Source organism: Sciurus vulgaris (genome assembly GCF_902686455.1).
Source record: "Sciurus vulgaris genome assembly, chromosome: 13".
Taxonomy (NCBI): domain Eukaryota; kingdom Metazoa; phylum Chordata; class Mammalia; order Rodentia; family Sciuridae; genus Sciurus; species Sciurus vulgaris.
This window is the reverse complement of record NC_136474.1, coordinates 47867844-47889295: the sequence shown is the minus strand read 5'-3', so window position 1 is coordinate 47889295 and position 21452 is coordinate 47867844. Positions and strand designations below refer to the sequence as shown.

The window sequence follows — 21452 nt, the reverse complement described above, 5'->3', positions numbered from 1 at the left end:
CTTTATGTATGTATTCAGACATATTCAGTTGCATGAGTGCTGACATAGAGTCGTTGGAAAGTTGGACTTAACTAAGATTGCCAAACCAAATGAAGCAGAAGAGAGCTTAAGGCATTGAGGATATATACAAGAGAGTGTTTTTAATTGACCGTATAATTTAAGCTAGATCACTGCAATGGGGGAAAGTAAAAATGGTTAGAATCAACCAGTCTGGTGGGGCTGGTGATTTTTGGAATTAAGATATTAAAGAGTATATATTTAAAATTTTCCCACTTCATAAATGGTAAATATGTACATGTATTGAAGCATCTCATGTTATCCCATTAATAGGTACAATTCTTATATTTTATGTATCAATTACAAATAAATGAAAAGGTCATAATAGAAGGACTGAGCATGTAACCTAAGAGTGCTTAGAGAGTATAAGGTTTGAAAGTGAAATTATGGGAAGATTGCGATTACTGGTAATGACAAGATCTGGTAATATCACCATGGAAATGAGTAACTGGGATAAGGTGGAGAACAAAATCATTGAAAGAAAAAAGGGGCTGGATTATTGGAAGCAAACCAACTATGTATATATTAAAATCACTAAGAATTAAAAACAGGAATATATTGGAGAGATCAGTAAATTAGTAAGATTTTTTTAAAGTAATGAGATGTGGTGACCTGAGAGCCAGTAGATAATAGCAACAATGAGAGGTATTCAGCCTAATACAATGAAAATCACAGCTGGCAGATTTAGAGTTGGGAGTGTAGAGATGGCAGTGGATTTGACCTGTTACACTTGTAGGACCAATGACATAAGGCTTGTGGGAGGTTAGAGGTCATCATCACATGAGAGCTAAAGAAGAAGCAGTGTCTTCAGAGGGGAACTAGGTTTCTTTAGAGTAGGGGTTGGCTGACTACAAACCCACAGGCCAAATGTGGCCTGCCATCTGTTTTTGTATGGCTCGTGAGCTAAGAATAGTTTTTATATTTTTTTAATAATTGGAAACAAAGGTTAAAAAAAAAGACAGGAGGATTGTGAGTGAGTTCAAAGCTAGCCTCAGCAATGGTGAGGCATTAACCAACTCAGATCCTATCTAAATAAAATACAAAATAGGACTGGGGATTATGGCTCAGTGGTCAGGTGCCCCTGAGTTCAATCCCCAGTACTTTAAAAAAAAAAAGAATAATGTGACATGAAATTCAGATTTCAGTGCCCATAAGTAAAATTTTATTAGGATATTGCTACGCTAAATTTTTTTTTTTTTTTTTTGTATCTTCTTTGACTGTTTTTGTGTTACAACAGTTGAGTTAAGTAGTTGCAACAGAAACACATGTGGCACTTTTCATGGCTTCATACTGCTGCTCAACACAGTATAAATCATGATGCTGCTGTTGTAACTCCAGTGTTTTAAGTGCCATGTGTATCATCATACCACAGTGTTTATTTTTTATTATCAGTGCTTAGCCATTGTTTCCAAACAAAAAGAGAAAAAGTGTACTTCAAATGTTGTCCTTCTAAGGCATAGTAAAGTATGAATGATTTCATCAAGTTAGATGGGAAAGAATTGTTTAGTATGCAGTGACATAATAGCTGTGCTAAAAGAATAACATACAATAATAGTATCAGACGCTTCACTAACCATAATATTTCCAACTCATTAGGCAGCAACAGTTATAAAAAATGAAAAAAAAATGGTATATATCATTGGAGTAGAATTTGTGCATGAAAATGGAAAGGACATGAGGCTACAGCCTTACCTAAGTTTACTAGTGGGTTATTTGTTAGCCAAACAGAGATAGCTGTTCACTGGTGGTGTGTGATTACAGAAGCCAAACAAATATGTACAGAGAGAAAAACTTGCTTAAGACTGTTAGCGTTGGGGCTGGAGAAACAGCTCAGAGGTAGAGCATTTGCCTAGCATGCATGAGGCCCTGTGGTCAATCCCCAGCACTGCAAAAGTAAACATAACAGTTGGTCAAATAATTGAAGACATTAGGAGCAAAATCAGTTGTCAATTAAAAAACAAGACTATTTTGAATTATTTTCCTTCACTTATTATTTGAGGAGTCACTGTGGAGTTTAAAGTGACTAAAGAATTAGCCTGTAGGTATACTCTGCCCTTATAGACTTTTTAAAGTTTGGTCTTATTTCCATTATAATGTGTATCATATTGTGAGATTAACATTTATTAATTATTTCTCTTCCGTCTAGAATATAATCTCCCTATACCAGGGATCCTGTTTGTTCCCAGTTTTTAGAATATTGCCTACTACATAGTAGGTTCTGAATAAATATTTGTCTAAATATGTCATCCTTGATTCATATCTCTTCCTCACATACAGTTACCCAGTAAGTTGATCTGTTTTGTTTTTTTTTCCCCTCTAGATGTAACCTCTTCTCTCCATTTTTCTCAGTGCTGTATGAAATGACTTTGGGAAAAAACCATTGCTTCTGTCTTCCAATCCTTAATGTTCTTCCTTTTTAAATTATTTTCCAACCCCAATATTTTGAAATTAATTGAAACTATAAGTTATTTATATTTATAATCAATTGTGATTGTAAGTCTGAACCTATGTTAGTTTGAAAATGAAGCAATAATAAGCAACTGTTGTATAATCATGTCTTAGAATGCCCAGTGCTGACTAACTATGAATATTGAGTTCCCAGAGATTGTTCAGATAAAGGAGGAGTAGAAGATTACTGATGAGGGGTTGGGGATAATTGACCAATCTGGAATTGTCATCAATATGTTAGGAAACACAGACTTGAATTTAGGAAGGTCGTGTGCCAAATAAAGTAAATGGGACTATTATTAATGAATATTTCTTGACAATTCCAGATTCCAGCTAAAACCCAAATCATGTTTTCTGTACATGGGGTATGGAGATCTGGTAACATCCAGTCATCTCAGATAGGTCTGGAAAGCATCTAATTGCACTATTTTCTGCCTCATATAAACCATAAACCTTTGAAACTCAGGCTGTAAATAGTATCCTTAGACATAGGGTATATCTCTATAATATTACTTTCCAATAAACAGTTTTAAGGTCCTGGGTTTAGGGTGGATGTGGATAAATAGTCCTGAGCATTGAAACCAAAGACTGTTGGTTAGACTATACCATTAAATCCTTGATTAGTTCTAAATTGGACCCTTGGTGAGGTAAACTAGGAAAGCTAGTGCCACAGAAACTCCTGAGTTTGAAAACCATCATCAACCAAGAGGCACTTAGACTTGCTACCATGTAAACTTGTATTAGGATAAGCTAAAATCAAAGGCAGTAAAACAGGGAAAGATATGTTGGATTTTAGATGCCTTGTCTGCAGTCTTCCTCAAGATTTTATAACCTTTTTATGGCTCTAAGCCTCATTTAACTAGAGCCCAGGGATCTTTTTTCCAACCCCATGAGCTATTATGTAATACATTATTTGGGTTCAGGACTTTCTTATCTCATCAGTATTCTTAAAAATTCTCATCTCCAGTCTTGCCCTTATTGAATTCATCATTTACATCTTCTCCAGAGTGCTTTAGCTGAAATGTTTGATTGTTTATTTGCTTAAATTTCTTTTCATGGCCTTCAATGCATAGTAGTAGTTTGCAGACTGCACTTCTCAGTTTCCACCGGATATTACAGGACCCTCAAGGGACTAAGGAAGAATTTGAAGGACAAGAGGCTTTAGCCTCTATCTAGCATCCCTCACTCCCCGTACCTCCCAAAATTGAGCATTTTTTTTTTTTTTGATCACACGTACATATTGAGCTGCTTTAAACTTTAATCTGAAAAAGACTTTTTATGATTAAATAATAGGTTTATAACTACTGGCCTATACCTACAAACTGTAGGTAAGGTTCAAGCTCTTTAACCAGTATGGGACTTGCCAGCCTCTTCTGCCCATTTTCGCTGATCAATTGATACTCAGCAGCAGAGAACTTATACATAATTCCACTGTGCCTTTTGTTTTATTGCCCATCCACCTGAATTTTCTTACTTTTCATTCTTTCTCTCTTGACTAACTGTGCTGCTCTTCATTTTAGACATGTTTCAGGTGTTATCTCCAGAAAGCCTTTTTAGCCTTCTCCCTTCTAGGCAAGCTTAAATTAAGTATCCTTCTTAGGACTTCAAAAACTCTCTTATCTCCCTTATTAAATTATTTTTTGGATTGTTTTTCATTGTTTGTTTCATTTGCTAGAGTTTGAACTCCTTGAGAGCAGTAACTAGGTTTTAAAGTTGCCTTTATATATCTCCAGTGAATACTTTAGAGCCTGATATGTAGTAGAAATAAATATTTGTGCAACAGATTGGTTATTGTCAATATCTTTGTAATGGGTATACAACCCCCAGAATTAAATGTACTTATGATATCCATGTGTGGAAATTTGTTCTCCATTGCTTGTGTTAGTCATAATATACACAAATGCTTGAATTTGAATGTACATTTTAAAAAACAGACAAGAATATTACTGCCACTTTTTTGTGAACTAGAGCGCCAGTTTAATAGCTTTTAAAAAAATTTATGTGCAACTCTGAAATGTGAAGCTTTTCCATGTAATCTCATGCCAGTGTTGACCCATGTGGATTAAAATAGCTCTATTTTAATCTGTGACCAAATTAGGAATTAGAATAGCTATCCAGTGGGGATTTGTAAATTTCATAGCATGACAGGTTTATATAAATGATTGTAGTTATTCCCATTGTATGTTTTAAGTTAAAATCTAGATTCTAATAGAGAAATGTAGTAAGTACTAAATATTGCCAGTTGGAAAATTCATTTTGATTCTTTTAGCATGTTTGCCATTGCTATCTAAAATTACTTGTGTCTTTTTTAAGGGATCATCAAAACTGACTTGATAAAAATAAAACTTTTATTTCATAAATCTAATATATCTATTCATGTTCCCTAAATTCAAGTTTGATATTTACTTAAAATACCACAAATGAATAAGTGAATTATCTTTAGTTTTTGCTTATAGTGTAATATTTATCTAATAAAATTTTTTCTGTGTGATACTGGGGATTTAACTCATTAGTGCTTTACCACTGAGCCACATCCCCCAGCCCTTTATGTTTTTTATTTTGAAATAGGGTCTTGCTAAGTTGCCAAGGGTGGCTTCAGTCTTGTGATCCTTCTGCCTCAGCCTCTGAAGTTGCTGGAATTACAAAGTGTGTACTACCACAACCAGCTCTATATCAGATTTTAATAAAAACTTTTATTAGTACAGTGAAGCAATTCCAGAAATTATTTTGAAAAGAAGTCTTTTACCATGTTAAATAGTTCTATGAAGTTTTTTTGTTTTTCATTGTTTTTTTCCTCAAGAATTGTATTATAAGTAATGCTTAGTTATAATGCTTTAGTGATTTAAAATTATATACTTTTCTTTTCATACAGATAAAGACACAATAAATAAAATTAGAGATTTACGAATGAAAGCTGAAGATTATGAAGTAGTGAAAGTGATTGGTAGAGGTGCATTTGGAGAAGTTCAATTGGTAGGTTATTTTAATGAGATTTTTATAGAGAACTTTGTTAAATTAAAAAAAATTCTTCTGTGTTTAACATGTATTATTTGGTAAAACATTTATACAGAATTCTTGCTTTAAATTGCTCTAATCATTCTTGCCTAAGGGTGTGAAAGCCTTGAACTAAATCTAGCAGTAGTGGAAAATGTTCTCTACAAGCATCCATGTATAACAAAATGATCTCAAGCATTAGAAGAGAAATTTTTGCTCCTAATATTAGATGATCTAAAATACTATAGAATAGTAAGTAAGCTTTATAAACAGGAGTAGCATACATAGCAAGTATGCTATGATATAAGGAATTAAATTTTTCTAACATTACTTGTGCAATTAAAGCCTTGACATTAGCTAATTGGGATAATTCCACAGAAGAGGACAAATAAAAGTAGCTGAAATAATACTACTACATTATTTTAAAAATATTAAAATAATAAATTATTCTGTGAAACATTGATCTTTAACTATTCATAAAAAGTTTGTTATTTTCAATTTTAAAGGTAAGACATAAATCCACCAGGAAGGTATATGCTATGAAACTCCTCAGCAAATTTGAAATGATTAAGAGATCTGATTCTGCTTTTTTCTGGGAAGAAAGGGACATCATGGCTTTTGCTAACAGTCCTTGGGTTGTTCAGGTATGATTTTGCTACTATTTGATTATCGCTGTTCTAGTTTATAACTAAACACATCTGAGAAATTTATTTTATAGAAGAGTAGTAGTTTATTTATAATTTTAGAATTTATTGATTTTTAATTTGTATATTTATTTATTTATTTTTAGTTGTTGATGAACTTTTATTTTATTTATTTATATGGGGTACTGAGGATGGAACCCAGGGCCTCTCACATTGCCAGGCAAGTGCTGTACACTGAGCCACAACCCCAGACCAAAATTAAGTGTTGTTTTTTGTTTTTTTTGCAAACATAAGATTCTCTTACTGTACTCTTTAATCTGGAGTAGTCATGAAATGCCAATTAATTTCTCATGCTTCTCCCAAAATAGATTTTTAAAATTATAATGTGTATAATTAAAATCATTAAACATCTTTCAAAAAAAGGAAATATGAAGATCTTAAGACAAACAGTTAGGTATAGTAGGTATCATTTTCTCTAGGGCTTATTTTATTTTGGTTTCATTCTAAATTTCTAGTATTTACTTATTGGCGCTCTTCTGAAACTTTGTTCTTTTTATTTCACATAATACATGTGGCCACCTAATATATTTATGCCTAATATTCTTGCCAATTTCTTATTAATGGATTTTACTTTTCCTCCTTAGACTCTAGCTGCTGATGTTTTCCTATTTCTTTGTTAGCTATTACTGCTTCTGCTTCTACTGACTGCTGTCATGTATTGAGCATCTGTTGCACTAAGTGCTTCCTATATTCAGTAATCTTTTTAACAGTCAAGAAGTATAATTGCTATTAGATGCACTCCCAAATTGTAGATTAATTCATGATTTTGTTCATTAAACAATTGTTAAGTATTTGCCAATTGCCAGGTATCCAGATGTTCACTGAGCAGCAAGGTATGAAAGTCAAGAAAGGTTTAGTTCTTCATATCTTGTGGAAGGGATTATGGTCAGAGACTCGGGGAGATTAAGCAGATTGCCAGAGCCAGTCTGCTAATAAGGAACAGCTGAAATTGTAGCCATATTTATCAAAGACTTCTTAGAGAATTGTGGTGTTAATATAAATTTAACAGTATAATCCACTAATGCACAAGTTCAATAAGAGGTACAGTAGTTCTTGCATAAGAGAATTTGTACATTCTCTATTGAAACTATTATAAGTACAAAAATTAACAGTGTTAAAGATTCAGAGTATTGAAGGTTATGGAAGAAAAAGTGTCAACTCTTCAGTAAAAGGTTTATAGTGTTTATATATATAGCGGACTGTCAGACATTTGTCTTTTTTAAAAAAATTGTTCTTATAACTTCTGTAATTTATTTTATTGAAATCTTAACATTAGTTAATTTTGCCAGTTTATTAATGAAACAATCTCACTTCATCCTAAGGAATTTGTTTTTTGCATTTTATAGCTTTTTTATGCATTCCAAGATGATCGTTATCTCTACATGGTGATGGAATACATGCCTGGTGGAGATCTTGTAAACTTAATGAGCAACTATGATGTGCCTGAAAAGTGGGCACGATTCTATACTGCAGAAGTAGTTCTTGCATTGGATGCAATCCATTCCATGGGTTTTATTCATAGGTAAAGATAAAAACGCTTTAAATTCTTTCATTTGTTTAAGGGAGTAGCTATAAATAACTGAAACTTTATTTATTTGATTAATATTTCCTACTCTAAATTCGTTTATTCTCTTCCCATGTGACACAAGTGGCATTTTGAAGTTATAGTTGTAGCATTTAGTTTAATGTTATATGAATGTATTCTTTAATATCATTATTATATATCTGATTATATAGCTTTTATATATTTATTTGTATATTACATATGTATAGTATAACTATTCTATAGCTTTTAAATGGTATTTTGAAAAGTATAAATTGTTTTCTAAAGTATGTGCTGGAGTGTTACTTTGGTTTTAATTTTTTCATATAAATTGTTTTTCTCTTGATTAATAGGTCTTATTTATGCCTTAGAACAATATCATTTATTTTGCAAACACTGCTTGAATCCTGTGTACAGTTACTGTGCGTCATGTCAGTGATGAAAAATGAAAATGACTTAGACCCTGTCCTGGTGTTATTTATGTACATACCTGTCTTACATGTTTCAATTACCTTTTATATTTTTAAGTTTGATATTTTTCGTGGTTAATCTCTCTCAAATGATTGAAGAATCAAAACTCTAAAGAAAATGACATATATATCTTTTAAGGCATTAACATATAAAGGAGTTTGCTTGATGAAATTCAATTTCTGGATGTGGGTAAGGGAGCACATATAAATCAAAGTTGGCTTCATATAGATTGAGTAAGAATACTTGACCTAAAATAACTGCCTCATAATTTTCACTAGTGTCTGCTTCAGAAATATTCTGATTTTTTTTTTTTCTTTTCCTCCCATAGGGATGTGAAACCTGATAACATGCTGCTGGATAAATCTGGACATTTGAAGTTAGCAGATTTTGGTACTTGTATGAAGATGAATAAGGTTAATTAATTACATTTTAATTTAGTTTTTTAAAAAATATTTTTGTAGTTGTCAATGGACTCATTTATTTGTGATCATGAGAATTGAACTCAGTGCCTCACACATGCTAGGCAAGCATGCTACCACTGAGCCACAACCTCAGCCCTTAATTTAGTTTTTGCTAATTCAAAGTAGATGCTTCGTTAGAAAAATTATAAGAATTCGCCAACCATATCTGGACTTGTCCAGAATTGATGTGACTGTATTTGTTGAACTAAATACCATGGTTTCAATGTTGTATTAGTAACTTGTTAGTGATTTATTTTTCCTCTCTATTTAGGGTAAATGTGGATTGCCAGATTTACTAAATCCTTCATAACAACTCTATAATATACACTGCTGGTAACTAGAAATGGAATTAGCTTAAATGTCATTAAGTACTATGGTAGTGTTAAAATTAGACTTCCATAAAAATTGAATTTCAGGAATGTGTCTACTTTTCAGTGTTTTATTTGCCTTCTGCTAACATGTAGAAAAGATTTTGCTGCTTATTTTTAGTTAGGAGTCAGTCTAAAAATATATGCATGCTCACTATATATTAAGTGACTTATATACACAGTCAAAAGAACAAATATGCAACTTTCTTTTCAGTTGAAAGAATTTATATTTTTTAATTTACCACAGAAAAATAGTTAGGAAGCTGTATCTATTATTTTAAGTGGAAATTTATTGGTTTGAAGGAAACACTACGTGATAACTTTTCTGTAAACATTTGGTTGTAATTGTGTTGCATTAATTAAAAAAACAAATAATTTTGGCATGGGAGTTATTCAGTGTCCTCAACACTTTTATGTTCTTTTCCTATACATATGCTTTCTCCCATTTTATATTTATACAGTCAACTTTTATATGTTTTCTTCACATTTTTAAGCATAAACAGCTATTTTAGTTTTTAAAAAAAGGTAAAATCAGTATTTGTGTTATAAAGTATTTCATCTCTTCAGCCCCTCCATCTGTTTACATTGGCTTTTATGCTTTTTTTCTCCAATTAAGATGAAATCATTATATAGACACAACTGGGAGAATGTTAAATGGTGGCAGTGTATCTTTCTAGTGAGTGTTACAAAACAAAAAGTAGTGTGTGTGTGTGTGTGTGTAATATATTTGGTTATAATATGAACATAGTATTTTGTATATATGGTTAAATTATATGTTAATTTTTCTCAAGTTTGCCCTTTTTTTTAAAATTTTTTTTAGTTGTAAATGTACACAATATCTTTTATTTATATTTATGCGGTGCTGAGGATCAAACCCAGTGCCTTACGTGTGCTAGGCAAGCACTCTCCAACTGAGCTACAACCCCAGCCCTCAAGTTTGCCTTGTTTTGATACAATATTTAGTAGCCCAAAGATTTAGAGTTCTACAGGTTATATTAAGAAGAAAGTCATTTTAAATAATTGAGATTTAAATTTTTATATCCTAATTCAAAATTTGACCTGTCACTTTTTTTTTTTAGGAAGGTATGGTACGATGTGATACAGCAGTCGGAACACCTGATTATATTTCCCCTGAAGTATTAAAATCCCAAGGTGGTGATGGTTATTATGGACGAGAATGTGACTGGTGGTCAGTTGGGGTATTTTTATATGAAATGCTTGTAGGTGAGTAAAAGAGGATTTTATGTACCTAATATAGTTGTTCATCCCAAAACTCACCACTTGGCTTCTTCTGATTAATGTTTATTACGTTAAGTAATGTTCATTTTGTTTGTAGGAAACAAACATAATCCAAATCAAACATGACCAAACAAACATGATCCAAAATAATGTATTTTTAAAAACTGTTTAGAGGATTAGAGAAATTCTATGATGTGTTCTTTTAATATAATGAATATATGTTTCTTTTTTAATACATATTTAATCTTTTAAAAAACAGGGAACTTTGACTCTTTTCCTTTAACATAGATTTTTTTTTGAAGTGTATTTTATTTTGCTTTTATGTTCTTAACAATTTTTCAGGTGACACACCTTTTTATGCAGATTCTTTGGTTGGAACTTACAGTAAGATTATGAACCATAAAAATTCACTTACTTTCCCTGATGATAATGACATATCAAAAGAAGCAAAAAATCTCATTTGTGCCTTCCTTACTGACAGGTAAGATTATTAATCTTGGCATTGAACTTCTATTAATACTAAAGAATTCCAATCTTACTGCTCAGTTTGTAAGGTTATATCTAAGTTTCTACATGTGAACTAATAGAATATAAAAAGTACCATTACCAAAGTCATTTATGACTATTCAACCTGGTATAATTTTATGATATTCTGTTACTTTAGATTTCAACTTACTCATTGTCCCTAAGTAATGGGATAATAATACAGTCTTGGCTGATGGCTAGAGCAGATAACTTTTTGTTGTTAAATTTTTAACTTGGCTAATTATCAGAATGATAGTATATTCTGTTGAGTCTAAGAATTTTTCTTAACATGTTAACATCTCAAATTAGAGTGCATCTCACACCAGTGGTATGTATTAATTTAATTGGGAGTGGTTTTTCTTTTAGTTTTATAAAAATGATGATGTATCTTTTAATTTATGCTATTTTCTATTTGATGGTACATAGTAAAAAGCATACAGCTATAAACTATATACATTTTCTACATCCTTCTAGACATTGTCATTGACTTGTTTTTCTAGATTCAGTAAGCATTTGATAAATGTACTTTGCTTTTGAAACAAAAATGTCATAGTATGTATACTTTTGTGATTTCCTTTGTGTTGGTATTTATTTCATTCTATTCTGTTCTGTTTATTTACAGTGCTGGGAATCAAACCCAGAGCTCACACATACTAGGCAAGCACTCATTGGTGGTTTATTTTTAAACATAAGAGTGAATCAAATAACTTAGTAATAAGATTACATTTAATGCATTTAATGTTGACTGTGGATTAGTTTAAATAGTAGGGTGGTGTGGCGCACGCCTGTAATCCCAGCGGCTCAGGAGACTGAGGCAGGAGGATCATGAGTTCAAAACCAGCCTCAGCAAAAAACAAGGCACTAAGCAACTCAGTGAGAACTTGTCTCTAAGTAAAAAACGAAATGAGCCGGGGATGTGGCTCAGTGGTTGAGTGCCCCTGAGTTCAATCCCCAGTACCCTAAATAAATAAATAAATAGTAGGGTGGCTTTAGACTTTTAAATATTTTTCAATTTAAAATTCACATCCATTAAAATTAAGTCACTTTTATCAAAATTATCTTTTTTTATGTCCTTATACCCTGAAAGAGGGTAGACTTTTCAGATTTTAACTGTTAGGGGGATTGTCATGTAGAAGTGAGCAAGATACATAATATTTTTTTCTCATAGCTCTTTAAGGGGAAATACACAAACAAATTAGGGATTTATAGTACAGAGAGATAATTACAGTGACATAAGTACTGTGTACCAGAGAGCCATAGAGGTTCTCTAATCCAGTCTGTGAGAGCAGTGAAGCTTCTTAGAGAAAATATCGCACATCTAAAATAATTTATCCTTTAACTTTTGAAAAACAATTGGAATTCAGGTTTCCTCATTGTTTATAAGCATTCTACTGGAGAACAGACCATGCTGAGTTCCTCTTTCCAATTCAGCTAAAGACACATTTTTTAAAATTTCAGTGCTCACCAAAAAGAGACCAGTGATCAGTACCTTGTCCAGTTAAAGCTCTGAGGTACATTTTTAAAAATTTCAATGATCATCGAAAGGAGGCCAGTGATCACTGCCTTGTCCAGTTAAAGCTCTGAATTTTGTAGGAATGTCAGGAATTGCTACAAAATCATTGGTTTTTGATTGGTCAGAAATATTGAATAGTTTATAAAATAAAAATTTAAATTTAAGATGTTTTCCTGGAGTTTTCTGGTATAAAGCTAAGCTGTTGGTTGCACAAAAATAATGCTTAACTTTACCACCATTAAAAAAAAAAAAAAAAAACTGTCAGAAAGCATTGTGTTTTATTTATCATGCAGTTGAAGCAAGGTAATGTTTCATCTGAATTCTCAATAGTAGTGGAAGAGTCATAGAATATTAACAAGTCTATATTTTTGTATATTTTCCTTAGTTTTCTTTAAACAATTTCTTTAGTGTTCTCAGTCTTCTGCTTATTGTTTATTTGAGCTGAAAACTATGCTAAAAATATAATTTCAAGGTGACAGATCTGCACAGGTTTATTCTGTCTACAGATAAACCTAGATGGGGTTATAAGAAGATGTTAAGTATTTGAACTGGGTTGTAGCTCAGTGATAGAGCACTTGCCTAGCATTTGTGAGGCACTGGGTTTGATCCTTATCACCACTTATTTATAAAAATAAATAAATAAAAACAAAGGTCAGTCAACAGTGAAAAAAAATTGATTACTTTTCTTCAGAGAAGTAAGATTAGGAAGAAATGGTGTAGAAGAAATCAAAAGACATCTCTTCTTCAAAAATGATCAGTGGGCTTGGGAAACACTCCGAGACAGTAAGTTATTTTTTCTTGTACATTACAGTTCCTATCTGAAAGTAATTGTGATAAATAGTTGAAACTGTCTTGCTAAATATTTTGTACGTCTGATGCTTACACACTTGTTCTGTATGGGAGTATTTGATAATATTGGGGAAATTATATAGCTCCTCCTCTCATGTCCCATTCAAGATACCAAGATGAATAATACAGGTGGAATGGATTTTGTCTCAGCAGTCATAGTTTGACATTTGATTTTTGTTGTTTCCTTGTGGAGGAAGTAAATCAAGTCAAGTAGTAGTAGTATTTTACTTCTTTGTCTTTTAAAATGTGTTTTTTTTTGTGTGTGTGTGTGTGAAAAGTCAAGTTATTTTTATTAAAACTTAAAATATAAGAAAGTTTATTTTTACTAAATGCTAGAATTTAATTTTATAAGGGTATTGGAAATTGTGATGTACTTGTTTCCATCAGGGTTTTACAGCTTGCAATCGAGATATAAAAATATGTAGTGTGTAAGAAAGTTGATTTTCAGTTAATCTAGAATATTTCCTCAGTTTTTAAAAATAAAGTTGAAATTATAAGTTTATTTGCAGAAAACCTTACACAAGGTAGTTGAATCAAAATTATTGTATAATGGGGTCCTCATCATCTTTATGGATTTGGAAAGACAAGAATTCATCTTTTACCCTCCTGAAGCCTCAAGATTTTTTTTTTTTTTTCTTTTCAGAAAAAAGATAATGTGTATTTCAGCCCCTAACTTCTTACTATATCACGAGCAGTGAACAGTAATAATGGGAGTGAACTCACTATAGTTTTAGAACAGTTAAAAATTGGGTATTCAAGGCTGGGTTGTGGCTCAGTGGGAGAGCACTCACCTAACGTGTGAGGTACTGGGTTCGATTCTTAGCATCACTTAAAAAAATAAAGATTGTGTTCATCTAGTAGTATTGTCTTTTAAAAATATATGTTGTTAGATACAGTTTTGCTGTGGTATAGATTTTAACCTACCTATAAACATTTTCATAGCTTTTCCTAATCCTGTTTTGTAGTTATTGAAAAAAATGAAATATTGAAGTCTGTAAAACTTCCTGTACTTTTCTCCTTTCCTTCTTCCTACCCCTTTTTTTACTTCCCACCCCTGAAATACCAAGAATAGTTTTATTTGAACTGACCTCCCTGACCTGCTCGTTTTTTTAAAAATTATGTAAGTTACAAAATTAATTTGTTTGAATCTACAATTTTCTTCAGCAAGACTACTTTCTTTAAAAAGAGTTATTTTAAATACGTAGTTTTATCACTTATACATCTCTTAAGCAGTCAGTCTTCACCTTTTATTCCTTGGTTGTGTGGAAGCAGGGTACGAAATGCTTAATTTTTGGCAGACTTTCTATGAGTTTCTTGGTTGTGTTAAACCTTAATTTAGAGGCACAAAGTATTAAGCTTGTAAAGTTAGCGATCCACTCATTTGAGATAGAGTTGAAGTGACAGCAAGTAAGTTTAAAAATAGGAGACAAAAGAAGTGAAAAGACCCAAATAACTTGGGTTATACCATGAGCACTATAAAATAATGCAGTTAGAGCACACTGTTTTATATTTCCTTAGGCAGAATGCGTAAAGAATTAAGGTCCAGCTTCTCCATATCTTCTTCATCAATTGTGTGTTTTTTGTTTTTTTTTTAATAGTAACCATCCTAATGAAAATGTAAAGTCCTTTGCCCATTTTTGAGTTGGGTTGTTTGTTTTTGTTGTTGAGTTGTAGGGGTTCTTTATGTATTCTGGATGTTAATTCCTTATCAGATACATGATTTGCAAATATTTTCTCCCATTCTCTGGGTTACCTTTTCTTTTTTTTTTGGTTGCAGGGATTGAATCCAGGGGACATTTAAACTCTGAGCCACATCCCCAGCCCCCCTCCTTTTTTTTTTTTTTAAATGTTTTATTTGAGACAGGGTCTTGTTAAATTGCTGAGGCTGGCTTTAAACTTGCAATCCTCCTGCCTCAGCTTCCCAAGTCTCAGGGATTACAGGTGTGTGCCACCTTGCCCAGTTTGTGTTACCTTTTTATTTTATTGATAGTGTCCTTTGACACACAGAAATTGTTGTTTTGTTTTGTTTTTGTGTTAGGGATTTAACCCAGGGGTGCTTTACCTCTGAGCTAAGGTAAGTTGCCAAGGCCGGGCTTGAACTTGTGATCCTTTTATCTTAACCTTCCGAGTTGCCAGTATTATAGGCAATTGTAATACTGGCCTGGGATTTTCTATATACAGGATCATGTCATCTATGAATAGTTTTTAACTTCTTTATTTCCAGTTTAGATGCCCCCCACTTTGTTCTTACCCAGTTGTTCTGACTGGACCTTCCAGTATGATGTTAAATAGCAATGGTGAAAATGAGCTTCCTTGTCTTCCTGATCATGGGGAAAAGTTTCAGTCTTTCACCATTGAGTATCATGTTAGTTGTGGAATTATATTGTATTTATCATGTTACCGAAGTTCCGTTTGGGCTGAAATTTTTATTGTAAAAGGATATTAGACTTGCCAAATGCTTTTTCTTTTTAATTTTTTTCTAGTTCTGGATGGACCTTTATTTTATTTATTTATTTTTATGTGGTGCTGAGGATCGAACCTAGTGCCTTGCACATGCTGGACAAATACTCTGCCACTGAGCCCCAGCCCCAACCCAGCCAAATGCTTTTTCTGTATCAAGTAGAATGATTGTTTTTCCTCCCTTCATTCTGTTAATGTGATAAACACTTGTTCCTTAGTATCCATGGAGGATTGCCTTGAGAACCCTCCACAGATTCAAAATCTGAAAATGCTCAAGTCCCTGACATAAAATGGCACAGTAATTGCATAGAGCCCACATATACCTTCAGCATACTTTGACTCATCTCTAGATTACTTAAAATATGTAATACAGTGTAAACGCTATGTAAATAGTTGTTACACTGTTCTTTTGGGGAATAATGACAAAAAATTCTGTACATCTTTAGTAGAAACACAGTTCTTTTTAAAGATTATTTTCAATCTTCTTTTGGTTGAAACAACCCATTTATATAGAGGACCCAGATACATTGCACTGATTGATGTGAGGTACCTTGGAGTAAATCCCACATTGTCATAGAGTATAGATCTTTTTTTAATTTTTAATTTTTTAGTTGACAGTAAAATTGTATTTATGACATGTTACTCCTTTTAACATACCATTATGTTTTGTTTGCTGCTATTTTGTTGAAGATTTTTGCATCTGCGCTAATGAAGGGTATTGCTCTGTGGGTTTTTTGTTTTTGGTGTCAGAACAATGCTCATCTCATGGAATTTATTAGGAACTTTCCTCATCTATTTTTTCAAAGTGCTTGAGATAGGTTGATGTTAATTCTTTATATGTTTGGGTAGAACTTTAAATGAAGCTATCTATATTGAACTTTTTATGTTGTGTAGACATTTTTTACTATTTTTTAAATCTCTTTACTTGCTTTTAGATGTCTTCTAATTTCTTTTTTTTTTTTTTTTCTTTTTTTTTTTATTGTAAACAAATGGGATACATGTTGTTTCTCTGTTTGTCTTCTAATTTCTAACTTCTTTTTTTTTAACTAAGTTTTGATTGATCGTATTTCTAAGAATTTGTCCAGTTCATCTAAATTATCTAATTTGTTGGCGTGTACTCATTCATAGTATTTTTCTTTAATGCCTTTTTTTTTTTTTTTTTTTTTTTTTTTTTTTTTTGCGGTACTGGAGATTGAACCCAGGGCCTTGTGCTTGCAAGGCAAGCACTCTACCAACTGAGCTGTACCCCTAGCCCCTTTTAATGCTTTTTATTCCTATAGTATTGGTAGCTTTATCCCTACTTTTATTTCTAATTTCAGTTGTCCATGTCCTTTTTCCCCTAAAAATGGTTGTCATTTTTTTTAGCTTTTGAAAGAACCGCTTTTAATTTTTCACTACTCTTTTGTTGATTTTGTTATTTATCTGCACTATAATTTTTTTCTGCTCGCTCTAGATTTATTTACCTTTTTTCTAGTTTTTTTTTTAATGGTAAGTTAATGGCTTGAGATCTGTCTTATTTTTTAATGTAGACATTTATAGCTAAACTTTTCCCTTATGCACTGTTTTCACTGAATCCCATAAATTTTGGTGTGATGTTTTCATTTTCATCAAATTATTTTTATATAATTTCTCTTTGATTTCTTCTTTCACTCATTTGGTGGTTTAAGAAAATTTTAAGTTCTACAATATTTGCAGATTCCTGGTTTAATTCCATTGTGATTGGAAAAGTACTTTGTATGATTTTAATCTTTTAAAATTTATTAAGACTTCTCTTTTGGCCTAACATATAGTCTCTCCTGGACAATGTCTTTAAGTGCTCTCTCTGGAGAAACATTCTACTTTTGTTGGGTGAAGTGCTGTGTATGTCTGTTATGTATCTAATTGGTGTATAATTGTTCAAATCTTGTTCTCTTTATGTGTTTTTTTTCCTCTGAATTTATGTCAATTTTTGCTTCATATTTTTTAACATACCATATCATATTTTTTGGAGCTGTGTTGTTGAATGCATATGTTTATAATTGTTACATTTTCTTAATAGATTAAGGTTTTTCTTGATACTATAAATATTTGGTGTCCTCTGCCTCTTTCAACAGTTTTGTCTGATATCAGTTTAGTCATTCCTCTTTTGCATGGAATGTATTTTCTTCTTCCCACCTATTTCTGTCTAAAGTGAGTCAGAGCATATTCTTGGATCATTTTGTATTTTTATTCTGCCAATCTCAGCCGTTTAATTCATTTAAATTTACAATGAATGCTAATAAGGAAAGATTTCTTCTATTTTGTTTTCTGTATGCCCTATATTTTTTGTTTCTTCTTGAATTACTACCTTTTGTGTTTATTTTCCTATTATGCTGTTTTTATTCTCTCTTCATTTCCTTTTCTGTATGTTTTTTAAGTTGGTCAACATGGAGATTATATTTAGAACCCTAAATTGATAACAATCTAGGTCAAATTGATTCTAGTTTACTTTTAATGTCATAAAAATGGCTTCTATAACAGATTGTTCTTACCCTATATTTTGTTATTGTCACAATATAAATCTTTTTATATTGTATGCTCATTAACTTAAGTTTATAATTATTGTATTATGCATTCATTTTTTAAATCATACGTGAGGGGATAAAAGCAGTTAAAAACCAAAAATATAATAATACTGACTTTTACATACCTTTACTGATCTTTCTTCACAGGGCCTTGAGTTAGGGCAATTTGATTTTGCTACATGATTATAAATAATGCAGTTTCATGTGGATATTTTGGCGTTTCCTTTGTTGGCATGTAAGAATGCCAATGTGAATATAAATTTACATATTCTATCAGATTTGGGAAGTTCGGGGCCATTATTTCTTTCTGCTGCTTTTTCTCCTCTCTAAAACTCCCATAGTGAATGTGTTGGTCTAGTTGTTGGTGCCATAGTTCCCTTAGGCTCTCTTTGTTTACTTTTTCATGTCAGCACCAGAATTTCTGTTTGCTTCCTTTTTCTGTCTCTATCTTGATATTTTCTATTTAGGATAACATTCTTCTGGTTCTCTGTAGTTCATTGTCTATATCCTTTAGCCCTTGGTACACATTTAAGAAAGTTTATTTTAAGGTTTCATGTATTTCTGACAATCAGAAATGTACCCCAATATTCCCAGCAGTTCTCTGGTAGGCAAAAAATTGTTTATGATTGAAGACTATTTTTAAAGTAAAATTTATGCCATTCCATAATTGACTGTAGACTTCCCAGAAGGCAGCAACCTTTTATTTTCCCCTCATTTTACAAATTAGGAAGTTATTATTATTAGGCTATCAGCAATGTATAGTCAAAGCAGTTCTCTTTGCTATTAAAGTGAATAGTGGAAGAACTGTTTTTTTACTCTTACCGCTTTTAATTAATACTACAAAAAAAGTTGGGCTAAATCGGTTGTTTTGTTCCCAAATTATTCAGATAGTTCAGTATCTCTGAGACTGCCTAAAAAATAGATATTTCTTGCCTGAAATGCCCAGATAACTCAAAAAATGATTCCTTAAAGAGATTAAGACCATGAAGCTGTTCAGTTTTTTGTTGGTTTGCTTAACTTTGTCTTTTTTTCTGAAGGAAAAGGAAACAATTGTTCCTGAAATAATTATTTAGTATTTTGGTGATAATCATTATTTTATGTATTATTAAACTATTGTACCTTTAAACTCAAAAATATTTATCCTAATTTTTTAAAATGTACCCCTTATAGCATATTCAGACTTATATGGTGTTTTATCCTGGGTTATGAGTTTATTTAAAGACGGTCACATGGTTTTAAGTTTTTAGGTATATGTAAACCTTGCCCCTCCTCAAAATATTTACAGTTCTTGATATGCTTTATCCTTGTTTTTGTGTCCTTACTCTTTTTTTTTTTTTTTTAACTGTGTCATAAATACTCCACTTAATTATCCTTGATCTTGATTCTGGAGGTAGCTAGTAAGAAACTAATTCAGAATCATTTGCTTCTTATGGTTTAATCTTATGGAGATATTGAATGACAGGAATACTGAGCATCTAGATTCTAGGTGAATAAAAATAAAAGTTTCAGTTCTAAATTAGTAGTTATATTCAGGACTACTAAGAATTAACCTTGATTTCTGATTTGCTATACAGCAGATTAATAAAACAATAAATTAACCAACTTTTTTGAGTATAGCTTGTTATGCTCTAGGTTCTGAAAATTCTTTTCTGTAGTCCTAAATGTGTTTGAGAAATTTATACAATGGTATATTTAAAGTAATTCTAATACTTGACTTGTAATAGTCAAGTTAAACTTGAATTATATGTGATAATTACAGGTGATTTGGAAGTTATCATTTCATATAATTATATAGCAATATCAATAAACATTAATAAATTGTTAATTCATGATTTATCAATAAAACCAATAATTCATGAACCATAAGTTTATGATTATTTATAGATTTGTGAATATTATTCATCATAAAGCAATGAACAATAGGTTTATAAATTAATAATGAACATTTATTAATTCTAATCAATCTTACTATAATAGATTCATCCTGTTTGAAATTTGTTTCACAGCTATTTGGAAAAGAGACATCATCATTATTGTCATGATTTTTTTTTCTCTTTTCTTTCTTTCTTTCTTTTTTTTTTTTTTTGATATGAGGTCTCATTCTGTTGCCCAGATTGATCCTGAACTCCTGGGCTCAAGTGATCCCCTTGCCTCAGCTTCTGAGTAGCTTGGTCTAAAGGTGTGCACTACCATACTGGACTGGTATAGAATCTTCATGTCACTTTGTTTGTATATTTGAAATCAACAACAGTTTTCTTTCTATTTTTAGCTGTAGCACCAGTTGTACCTGATTTAAGTAGTGACATTGATACTAGTAATTTTGATGATTTAGAAGAAGATAAAGGAGATGAAGAAACATTCCCTATTCCTAAAGCTTTTGTTGGCAATCAACTACCTTTCGTAGGATTTACATATTATAGCAATCGTAGGTAAGTAAGCTAAACAGTAATTTTAGGGAGAAGTTCTGATTTTATTACATATTCATATTATTTTCTTACAGGTCTCTAAAGGTCCTTGAAGGTCTTTTTATATTATACCATTTTTCAGTGATGCATGGTATTTCCAGCATTTCATGTTTGATTTCTTTTAGACTCATTTATGTTCAGGATATTGTTTTTCAGAAATTCTTTGCTATCTGATGTACTCTTATGTTCACAAGTGACAACTAATAGGTCAGAAGATATTGTTAATACTGGTATTTAAGTCAGTGTTGTTATCTAAAGACTTATGGTTTATAATACAATTTGGAATAAACTTTCCTAGCATTATCATTTCTATATTGTTACCCAAGGTCCATAATTTTTAGCTATTCAGAAATTGATTTTTCCCAGTTTAATAAATTCACCATGTATTACAACATCTATTACCTTTATCATGTTGGATTAGTAACTTTAACCTTCTGTACTTTCATTTCCTCAGAAATAGGGATGATGATGATAACAATAATACTTACATCACAGGGTTTTTATAAGGGAGAAGTAAAGCAAAACACAGGAAAGTACTTAGAGCAGTGCTTTGCATGGAATAAAAATACTCAAGTGTTAGCTGTTACTATCATTAGTATTAGCTAATGTTAATTTTAGTCTTTCCAAAGTACTTGTGATGGAAGTTTAACATTTAACTTTATTTCTGTCCCGGACATTCATTCATTCAAAAAGGTATGTTTGATAACTTTCCCTTTGTCAGATATAAGCTAAATACTAAGGTGCAGGAAGAAGGATGACTAAGTTATAATACCTTCTCTTGAACAGCTCACATAGAAAATGGATAAATTAGG

At 31.7% G+C, this 21452-nt stretch overlaps 1 protein-coding gene and 1 long non-coding RNA gene across 4 annotated transcripts in view; one reads left to right on the top strand and one right to left on the bottom strand.

Moving 5' to 3' along the window:
* ROCK1 (Rho associated coiled-coil containing protein kinase 1) overlaps positions 1 to 21452 on the top strand; it is a 162924-nt gene that overhangs the window by 50349 nt on the left and 91123 nt on the right. For 2 of the 3 annotated variants that reach the window (XM_079108289.1, XM_079108288.1), the window contains exons 3-10: positions 5378 to 5478; positions 6006 to 6143; positions 7550 to 7725; positions 8546 to 8630; positions 10126 to 10270; positions 10628 to 10766; positions 13015 to 13106; positions 20445 to 20604. In XM_079108289.1, coding sequence (XP_078964415.1) covers positions 5378 to 5478; positions 6006 to 6143; positions 7550 to 7725; positions 8546 to 8630; positions 10126 to 10270; positions 10628 to 10766; positions 13015 to 13106; positions 20445 to 20604 — 1036 coding nt within the window. Of the gene's footprint in view, positions 1 to 2203; positions 2342 to 5377; positions 5479 to 6005; positions 6144 to 7549; positions 7726 to 8545; positions 8631 to 10125; positions 10271 to 10627; positions 10767 to 13014; positions 13107 to 20444; positions 20605 to 21452 lie in introns of those variants that run through there. The other variant, XM_079108290.1, reaches the window with a different exon arrangement.
* LOC306642545 overlaps positions 1 to 21452 on the bottom strand; it is a 51580-nt gene that overhangs the window by 5734 nt on the left and 24394 nt on the right. The gene's annotated exons all lie outside the window — the stretch shown is intronic.